This window comes from Labrus bergylta, chromosome 8 (assembly GCF_963930695.1).
Source record: "Labrus bergylta chromosome 8, fLabBer1.1, whole genome shotgun sequence".
Lineage (NCBI taxonomy): Eukaryota > Metazoa > Chordata > Actinopteri > Labriformes > Labridae > Labrus > Labrus bergylta.
The window spans coordinates 9,345,020-9,355,861 of record NC_089202.1 but is presented as its reverse complement, the minus strand read 5'-3'; the positions used below and the strand labels follow the sequence as shown (position 1 = coordinate 9,355,861).

At 37.7% G+C, this 10,842-nt stretch overlaps 1 protein-coding gene across 1 annotated transcript; it reads left to right on the top strand.

Annotated features, from left to right (window-relative positions):
• Positions 1-3,108: 3,108 nt before the first annotated feature.
• Positions 3,109-10,580, top strand: spaca6 (sperm acrosome associated 6). The gene is made up of 9 exons (XM_065958189.1): positions 3,109-4,113; positions 4,264-4,350; positions 4,557-4,628; positions 4,874-4,897; positions 4,988-5,065; positions 5,579-5,682; positions 6,811-6,967; positions 7,571-7,754; positions 7,888-10,580. The coding sequence occupies exons 1-9, from the start codon at positions 3,900-3,902 to the stop codon at positions 7,979-7,981; spliced, it is 1,014 nt and encodes a 337-aa protein (XP_065814261.1). The 5' UTR covers positions 3,109-3,899; the 3' UTR covers positions 7,982-10,580.
• The last annotated feature ends 262 nt before the right edge of the window (positions 10,581-10,842 follow it).

Genomic DNA, 10,842 nt, shown 5'->3' with positions numbered 1-10,842 from the left:
GTCTGTATTTGCTGGATAAATGTGTCATTCTGTGTTTGCACTATGAAAAGTCTTATTTAGTGTCTGCGCTTAATGTCTAAGTTGTAATTCCTTCTTTCCTTTCTGACCTTCCTCATTTGTGAATCTGAGGAGGGAAAAGCACGTCTTAAATTTACTCTACTGTATTCAATTTTTTATTTTTTTTTACACCAGGCTGGTAGATTAGCAGAAATTAGCAGATGTCGAGGAATTTAGATGCAATGATAGGCAGTGTTAGACAATATGTATTCACACCTGCTGCAGTTATCATCAATCTGTTCAACACGGACCTTTCCATTTCTGTTCTTCTATATAATTTGGCACAGCAAATGTTATGTTTAATTAATATCAACATAAATGACAGTATTGTAAGACAAACTAAGAGTAGCCTCCGCAGACAAATCCATAATTCATCTCTAGTTAAAACGAAGACAAATGTCTGCTGTTCCCTCTGGTCCGATCCAGCTGCCATGTCTGTCACATTCATCCTTAATGGAGACAATCTAAAATCACACCTTTGACTTCAAAAAAAATCTTGAGGCCTGCAGATCATGAAACCTGCAGGTAACACATGACATGCATTATTGCAATTTGATGCAGGACGTGACTCAGGCACTTTTTCATCGTTGTGCACATTCACGTTTAGGTGTTTACGAGATGAAAACTTACATCTCCTTACAGACAGAGTCATAAAAAGTCGAAATTTCTCTTACCACAATATATAAACGTAATCAGCCTTTTCTAGTTAGCATGTGTCATTCTGTCTGTCTACCAGTGGGTGGCGTTGGCTAATGACATTTCTTCGCAATAGAAAAATGTAAAGGACATTTGACATTAACCACTGTATGGAAGAAAAACCCAGTTTGATATTGTTTTATTTCCGATAACCATGACAATGTCATTCTGTCAGTGATTCTTTGCTTCACTTACAGGTCAATGAATGTCTCAAACGCCCTCCTTGGGCTGCTGCTTTTCTTTCTTCTCATCATAATCATCAAGTTTTATTTTTCCTGGTAAGTTAACAGACAGATTAGGTTTTTTTGCATGACAGCACTGATAAAAAGTACTGTATTATTTATTAAATACTCAATTTGGATTGTACAACCCTGCATATTCATCTAGACTCTAACTCCAAACAGAATAAAATGAACAGGAAGCACAGTGAGGATAAACTACTCTGATAACTATCCCTCTCTCACGCAAAAGATTGCCATGTTTCTGAGTGAAGAGTAAGGGTTAGGAAGAGTACAACGAAGTTTAATAAATGTCCTTTTCTTTGACATGTAAGTTATGTTCTCCATTTTAATTCTGCGTCTAATGTTGCTTACAGACTCATGAAGCTGAAAGCCCTTTCAGTTCGCTGAGCTCTGAAAAGCTATTAGACTCTGTAATTTCAGTCAGTGCTCAATAAATCATGTTCAAGATGCCCATGACATTTAACAACAATTCAAAATTAATCGTTTCCACTAAATAAATACCGTCTGCTCCATAATGTGCTCCACTGCTGCATTACTGACATTAATTCGAGCCTTGCTGTGAAAAACACTACTTTGCTTTTTATTCCTGCACTGTATAGTAAGAAATTGAACGTGTTTGAAATGTGGACAAATATGTCACGCTTATGTGTTGATTCTTTTTTAATTTAAATGAACAGTTTTGCTACTCTGCAGCAGACAAGGGGACCAGTCGGTGCCGCAGAATCCAAATGTCAGATGAGGTCATGTCTTTGTCTGGGTGCAGCCACTCTGCAGTTCTGCTTTTTAACAAATGTAATCTCTGTATTTATTTATTTTTCTGTATCAACCTGGGCTGAAACGTCTTTTTAATAGTGTTTTTTTTATCTTGATGAAATTGTAAAAATACCCTCCCTGTGATTTTTTTATTTCCCAGTATGCCCCTCTGTCCCTGAGACCCTTAACCTGTGAGGTCAAAGCAGGTCACAGGTGAGGTCCTCGGGAACAGGGCTGCATTCAGTTTCAACGTCTAAAAAAACAATACTTTTTTTGGCAATAATATGGGGTTGAAGTTCTTAAGTTTAAGTTTCTCCCTCATCTCTCAAAACCCTCTTGAGGTTTTCTTTTGGCTCTAATGTATCTCAGTGTGTTTTTCTTCAGTACGTTAACTGGTTATATGGTTACCTGTCGTGTCAAGATAAAGACTTGTCGGACTGGACAAGAAGGAGACCCCCTCTCCTGCAGCAACAGACACTTTTAGGGGGCTAACCCTATCGGCTGGCTTTGTGTCTTTAAAACCCTCACTGGGGGGCAAACAGGAAGACAGCCCAGGGTTCTGACCCCGTCGCTAACATCAGCAGGAAAAGTTTCTGTACCTTGTGGTTCAACGGTTGCATACTTTTTTATTTTACCTCTGTGTGTTAATAATGTATGAAAATTATATAATATCTTAATAATATGGCATTAAGATTGATGTCTGACTTTATAATATAATGTATTACTTTTACTCAAAGTTCTAAAGGGATCATTTTCAGTCTCTTTCTTTTGACCTCATGTAAACTGTATCTTTAGCCAGACAGAGCCAAAAAAGGTACCAGCTCTTGAATATAAAGCTAATTCATTGCATTTTGTAAAGAGTTCTGCCTTTTCTTTATCTGCGTGTAAGGAGAGTGTGATCGTTCCCTTTACAAAAGGTGTCTTTTTTTCCTTACAGATTTAATAAAGACATAAATGATCAAGTTGTAATGCTTATAAATCTGAGACGAGTTTTATGGAAGTCCCTTGCTACAGCATATGCAGTACACAAAGCAGGCTTACTTAAATGCACTTCAACACAAATACACACAAACACACAAACACACACAAGCACACGCATGCATATTTGGGAATTTCCATGTCCGACCACCCGACTAGCTATCTGACTTTGGCAGTCCTGGAGCAGACTCTTGCCTAATATTGATTGGCTTGTCTGTGTGGAGACAGATGAATGCATTAGTACCCAGCTCACCCTGCCACTGAAAATATATTAAGTTCATGTATTAGGCACCCTGTCTGGTTGCCATGGAGATGCACTGGGAGTGAGGGACAAGGGAGGGTGTGGGGGGGGGGGGGGGGGGGGGGGGGGGTGTGAAGGAAGAGGAGGAGGATGGGAGACGAGTTAGGGATACAGGATGTGATGAGGCAGTCAACTTGATTTGTGGTCCCGCTCTTTCTCTGCCTCTTGTGTCACTTGTGTCCTCTCTTCTTTCATCTCTTATATTTGCTTTGATTTGTTTTGTTTCCTTTTTTTTTTTATCTTTCACTGATACTTTTTGGATTTTTTTTAAAACTCCTCAAGCAAGCGAAAACACTTTCTCTTCCTCTTAATCGATTTTGTTGCCCCTTTTGTTCCTTTTTTTTCACTTTCATTTACGCTCGTCATCTCCGCTCCTCAGCTAAATTTGATTATTAATTTGTATATTTCTCTTGGGGAACCTTTTCCCAACACGTTTACCACTACATCTCCCTCTGTACACAATCATTTAATTCCCTCTTCGTCTACCCCTCCCCACCACCACCACCGCCACCCACCCTCCACCATCGCCGTTGCCACCTCCCTCCTTGGCTCTCTCCATCTCTGTGCTCTGCAGTAAAACTGGTGCATTGAGGCAGCAGGAAATGGGGACTAGAAACAATAGAAAGGAGGGAAGTATGGAGGGGAGTCTGTGATGCTCTCTTCTTTAAACCAAGCATATCGACAAAACCAGCAGGATACTTAAAAATTATGAATTAGATGCTGGATATTGACATATTCTTTATTTTCAAAAGCTGCCTTTGGAATATAAAACTATGGAATTTCCACATTTGTTGTCCCTAAGAGACCAGGGTTTGAATAAAAATAGTACATACTGAAACCTTTGTTTGACTTTTTACTGCTCATGCTTAAAAATGTGCATGACTGTTTTGTGGCTGATGAGTGTAAGCTTGTTGCTTAGCCCGTCTCTGAGCTGCTTTCAGTGCTTCGTTGATCTACTAGACAGTGGTCGTCTGTGTTCAGGTCTCATTTTAACTCGGCACAATGTTAGAAATGTAGACGCCTGCTTCAGGATGCTGGACCGTATCTTCAACAACAACGAGAGGGTAATTGAGGCTGGAAGAGTAGGTGTGAAAAATGATCTTTGTTTTATTTTTTCAAAATCATGTTAAGGCCTAGGCAAAGCAGATATACATGTCATTTAGTTTAAAGAACAACAATCAGCAGAGCAATGGAGGGAAGAAGATGCTTTTTAGCGTGTCATGTTTTCTTTTACAGGTAAGGGCTATGACAAACAGCTGAAAGAACTCTTGGATTTAGAGATCCTGCCCATAGTGGAGGAGTTTGACAAAAAGGAGAATAAAGGTACCTGAACACTTACTCTCACAGACACATTAGAGCACAAGTGAATGAGTCTTTTTACTGCTTCAGAATTGTAAAGAAAGGTCAGAAGTGGAGGGAAGTTAGAAATGAGAAATTTTAAAATGATGCCCTGAAGCACATAATTCAGCAGCAGGATGTGTTGAGCCAAATATTTCTGTCTACCTCCTCCTTCTCCTCCCATCCATCAGACACAGTGTACGAGCAAAGGTTGCAGACAGCAGCAGACAATTTCATCGCCGCTGCCTCCAAACTGCCCAGAGGTGAGACGTGGTCTCGTCTCTTTTCCCTTCATCTTTTCATCTACACTGAGGCCTATATCACATCATTATGGATCCCTCTGATCTCTCCACTCTCTCGTTAATAAGCTTATTACAGCCTTTCCAACACTGTGGAAAATAAAGGAAGCTGTCAGGTTAAACTGACTCATACTTGTGGATGTTAGCACTAAATTATGGATGAAAATAAAATTATGTGATCAAAGTTAACTATCTAACTTTGTTTTCAGTCTCTGGGTGTTTCCCCCCATGTGGTGAGTGGCTTTTTATTAAATATTGTTTTGTCTCTTCAGTATCAGAATTTCTGTTAATCAGAAAAGTTATTTATGACTTCCATGCATCAGGTTTCCAGAGTGCAGGCGCAGTATATAACTGTGTTACCTGCAAGTATGACTCCTGTGAATTCCCTCTGGACTGTCCAGGTGAGTATTAAACATCAGTCACACATATTGGATTACTGATGCTGTTACATCACAATCTTCAAATATGAAAAAAAAAAAAAGTGTGCTAATCCAGACTGGACACATCCTTACATAACTATATTTTCACCTTCATAAGCATCCACTCTGGATCCTTGAAATGCTCTTAGCAGAGAGTCAGGATTTGAAAAAAAGAAAAAGAGACAAGGTTTTATTTCCACACATTATATCTTCTGCACAGAGCCCCCAAGGTACTCTTTAAGTCCTTGGCTTCTTTATGCAAGGTGACAGTTGACTCCCACACACGATGGTATTTGTATCAACCCTGTACAGCGCAGCCGCTGTTTAGCATATCATCACTTTTACTCCACTCCTCAGAGAATGGGCTTAAGTATTATCATTAAGAAGGGCTCAAACTGCAAGAGCTCCCCCCCAGCCACCCACCCACCCCCTTGTGTGTATGCTATATGTGTGTATGCACCTGGTTGGCTGTACTGTATGTTGTTTTTCTCTCAGTTAAAGATATTCAAGTAATGGAGAACAGCAGAAGCCAGGTGCAATGTGATGTGCCATTTCGCCTACCAAATGATATTGAGGTGATCTGGAGGTTTGCAGAGGAGGTACGCTGGGGATATGGTGAACAATTGAGGGTCACTGAAACACCTCTTAAAGAATTAGAAGAGTAATATCACTCTCATTTCTGCCATTCAAATATGAAGATGCAGAGAGGACAGCGATCTCACACTATTCAATCTACAGTATGGTCGTATATCAGTCACAGAACATTAATGTCATCACCCCCAGCTCACAAGGAACTTTCCTAAATACATATTACTGCATTCTCAAATCGTCCCACCCTGTCTTCACCCTGAAAGTTTTTGACAGGGCTGGCACTGAAAAAAAAAAAAGGAGAAAATTCTGCTGTTTGTGTTCGCATATGCAGCTCACCCAGAAACATTTAGGAAGTTCTCAGGAGTTTTGTGCATGTGGTAAAGCCCCAAGTAAGAGATTGAGTTATTAAAATGAACAGGTTGAGATTTTTTGTTCAAAAACACTACTTACTGTACACATATACAAGACAACATCAGCAAAGAAATAAGGTTTACAGCGTTGTCCACAAGGGGGCAACAAAATCACACAAACTTAAAAGTTCTTCTTGAGCTTAAAATGACTTTTTCATGTTCTGAGTTTTTGATGGCTTTGACTTGTTCACCTGACCGGTACATTTAAGCTGATTTTACACAGAAAATAAATGCGTGCACATAAAAAGACAAAGGGGAGGGCCCCGCATCAATCATTTTGGAACCAACCAATACAACATGACACGACACAGCTCAACACAACACAATGTTGATGGCTTGCTTATAGTAAAAAGTTAAAACAGAACCTCTGAAGTTGAATAATGAAGTTGTGGTTTAATGGGCAGGTTTATGTCTTGTTATATTCCAGTACATATACGCAGACTTTCTATTTTATGCATTTTTTTGTATAAGTTCAAGCATTTGGGGTGTTTGTCAGGGAACTTTTGAGGAACTTTAAGCCAAATTTTCTTCAAAGCCATGTTAACTGTTTATGGCATTTTGCTAAGCTAAGTTAAATAGCTAATATAAGATAGGCCTACTACTTAACCCAAATTGTTGAACTTTTCTTTTTGCACTACTTTTTCTTTCTCAAATTATCTCCATGGATGTTGCCATACATGATTGCTTATTACAGTATTTGAAGGATTATACATTTTTTTTGGACAGCTGAAAACCCGGCAGGTGGATCAGTTTAAAGAAGTGACCGCAGGGATGGACAAGCTCTACTCAATCCGTTCAACCAGCCTGCACCATCAGGGCACATACCAGTGTGAGATCTACTCCGGAGCACGCTCCATTGTCAGACTATACTACTACCTCACAGGTAACCTGACTCATCTCTTTTAGGAGAGGAAACACTCAAAGAAACATTTTGGTACCTGATATGAATATACTAAAAAGGGATTTAGATGTATGAATGAATGTTGAAATATTGAATGGGATAAAAAGTTAGAATCATATTGAGTTTTTAAAATAAAACTTTATTGATGTTTACTTTTCTTTAAGTACCAAATTGAGTAATAATCAGAGAAATATTGACAGTTTATGAAACAAAATGAGCTAAAGGCTTTGCTTTACAAGTTGATATCATGGAGGCTTGCATTCAAATAATTCGGTATGTATAATGTAGAAAGATGTCAATGAGATGTGTATTTATGTAAAGAAATATGGGCATGCATATTCATGTATCTTTGACTACCTATGTATGTATACATTTAATTCCTATATTTAATGCACATCCTGACTGGCTAGTTTTTCTTACCTTTTACTTTTTTGTTCTTTTTGATTTTATTTGTTATTTCTATCTTATTAGACTTTGCCTGCATACTGTTGATGATGATTTCTAAACTCAATAAAGTTGAGTCACAATTAGTCAGTGTGAGTTCTAACTTTCCCTGTATCCGTCTCTTCCTGTCTTCTTTGTCAGTGACCCCCCAGGTTGTGGTCGGCCACACAGAGCTACAAGAAATATTTGACATGTCTCTGCTCCCAGGAGGACGTTTAGTCCCTGCGCCCGATGGATCTCTCCACTCCCCCCTACTCCTCCCCTCACCCCTGCTTCTCACCGCATGCTTAACATTTGTGCTTCTGCTGCTCTTCCTTTCCCTGGGGTAAACTTATATGATCAACACAATATGAGACATTTAAATCCAAGAACAACTTTGCATTGAATTCAAGGTACTTCTAGTCACATAGGCCCTATTGCTTGGTATTTAACTCCAACTTGTTCTTTTGCTCTTGCAGGGCTCTTTATTTATCATCAAAAATAACCAATGACGCTGAACAAGAAATTGGAGATGAAGATTTAGGCTTCTTTAGTGAAAGCAAAGAGCAATAAAGGCATGTCATCAATCCTCTGGTTTTCAAAAGGCTCTTATGTCATGGCTGAAAGAGAGCCTGTTTTCAACACTTTTCACCACTAGATGGCAGGATGTACATCAGTATCTGTTGACCCCTCTCTACACTGAGCTGCAACATTTACTTGGACACTACCGAAGAAATGTTCTTTTTGCTCTAGTCCAACATTCATCTAAAAGTGATTCTTTGCATTGTCAAATTTCAGAAGATATACTTTTTAATATTCATGCATTTTAAATTATTTTAAACTAGAAAATAAATTAATCCAAAGGAATATAGCCCTTTAAAAAGTAAGATAATGAATGATCAAAATTTTGAAATGTTGACTATTTTGTCAAACACTTACAACTTCAACTGGCGTGAAATTTTGAATGATGTTCCTGAACTCGTAAAAGATTATTTTAATGTTGCTGCTTTCACTTAAGAAAATAAACAATTTTACTTTTGGTTTCAACAGCCTATCACAAGGTAACATAGTACATTATTTATTTGTATCAACTCAAAATAAATTTGCTTTTGTTTGGCGTGAAGCTACGGAAAAATATATACAGGCAAAACTGAAAAAAGTTGGGTATAATCATAATGGTCTTGGTTGCACTTTCAATGGCTGAAAAAGTCCAAGATGTAAAGTAGCAGGTGTTTGACTCAGGGACATCCATAGAGGTGCTGATAGAGCTGTAAAATGGAAATGTATTTGTAAAGAAAGTTTAGGCTTCTTTTGAGCTGCTGTTTTTTCGCTCGCGGGCTGTTAGGACACTCCAATAGGAAACAATAGAATTAGAATATTTACAGTCTATGAAATAGATTTTGACGCTGTTAGGACACGGTGTTACAGTCTGCCTAAACAGACAGGCCTTCAGGTGACCACAAGGTGACAGCAACGCAATTTTGCATGAGAAATACAGAATGATAAAAAGAATTGAACTTGTTATACATTAACAGTGTGTCAGATAATATATGGTTGCTAAAACAAAACAAAACATTGAGTGAATACAATCTGAATAATGTGGTGGGATGGGGAAGTACTTCTTTTGCAACAGATATTTACACAAAGTGTGACACTCTAGTCATATTTGCCAACATGTCATTTTTTTAAAAAGATTCTAGGACCTTTCAAGGTTGAATGCCTCACCCAAACTTCTCTGATGTCAAAGTCTGCCTTTGTGGTCTGTTGATAAGTGAATGGCTGAACTCCTCAATCATGACATAGCATATACAGTATATCTTAATATACTGAGGTCAGAGCTGGCTCTTTGACGTAAACTTATCAAGAGTTAGTATAAAGGGATGTCGCTAAAAATTTATTAGATAAGTAAAAAGAAATAGGGGATTAGTTAAATAACTACTTTAAAAAATGTTAAATACTGTTTTTTATCCATCACCTGAAAAATAACAGTAATTGTTGTTACTTTAACAAATTATTATTATAGTTTTTCTTACAATCTCCAAATTTTCATTTCATGTTGCACATTATTTTTTGACACATTTTTTCACGACAGTTTCCACAAAAAGCTAAACTGCTTTGACTGAGGAGAGATATCAGCTCATACTTTTGTCCTGACAACCCTTCTTAATTCTCCACACAAGGTTTCTTTAACCTTCTCCAAATCTTTCGACATTGTGAATCACTGCATTGCCTCAGGATTGCACATAACAACGGTATACACTCTTGACCCTGTTTCTGTTTATAAATGTATTACCTTTAATGAACTTCCACTACCTACCAGCTACACGGTCCAAAGACTGTAAAGTCATTCATTATTTACACTCCACTTTCATGGTGGTGGCTGTGGCTTTTCTGGTCTATCCAATCCATCCCGCCTTTTGATACCAACACCAATCAATTATGCATATATAATGTAATGCTTTTATAAATAATCATGTGTCCCCCTCAGTCTTGCTATGTAGAGGTACTCAGGGGTCTATCCTCGGACCATTCCATCTTTCATCTCTGCATTAAATCTCAGAAAAAGCTACATATTTTCACTTTTTACATGAATGGAAATTGTTTAATTCAGTACTAGTTATGCAAACGCAGATATGGTTGCTTGTTATAAAGAATTCAACTCACCCTTTGATTTACAAGTGTCAGTGACTCTGGAAGATACAGTTTGTAATGGACTCTAAATATAACACATGTACTTCCCTTTATCTGCCCATACTTAAAATGTACTGATAAGATGAACTGATAAAAACAAAGCAGAGATATCTAATTTTCCATCAGGTCAAAATTATCGAATGATTTGTGTGCAGGATTTACAAATTATCGATACATTACAGAAGCTGCACCAAATTAAATCCATACTGTTCAACTTTTAATAGTTATAATATTGATTACAACAGGAAACATATCTGAAACATATCTATCCTACATTGCACCTTTTGTACATTTTGTTTTTATTTTTTATATTTTATATCTTACATTTAATTATATTTTATATATTGTAATAGCTTCTTTTACTGTATTATTTAAGTTGTTGCTAGTTCTGTGTTATTTCCTTGTTAATTGTTTAGCACCAATACACCAAGTCAAATTCCTTGTATGTGTAAATGTACTTGGAAATAAACCCTGATTCTGATTCTGATGACTGGTTTCTTCTCCTATCAGTGTTGTTGCACAACATTGCCGTACATTTGAAGCCGCCGAGTAAAATTTGGTTTCATGTGTCCATTAGAGTGAGATCATGTCCAACAGTCAGTAGGTCCTGAAGGGACAACAGAACAGCATATTTCAAGCCTGAACACTTCAATACACACGTTATTAAAGGAATGCTCTGCTACAAATTGTTTTTAACTTTCTCTCAATAGTTACATAGTCGCTGAGAACCTCCTGTTTTGTTC

Coding starts and splice junctions, on each gene's coding strand:
- spaca6 (XM_065958189.1), top strand. CDS start 3,900: ATGTGCATGACTGTTTTGTGGCTGATGAGTGTAAGCTTGTTGCTTAGC. Junction 4,629..4,873: donor TGCCTCCAAACTGCCCAGAG/GTGAGACGTGGT, acceptor CTTTGTTTTCAG/TCTCTGGGTGTTTCCCCCCA. Junction 5,066..5,578: donor ATTCCCTCTGGACTGTCCAG/GTGAGTATTAAA, acceptor TTTTTCTCTCAG/TTAAAGATATTCAAGTAATG.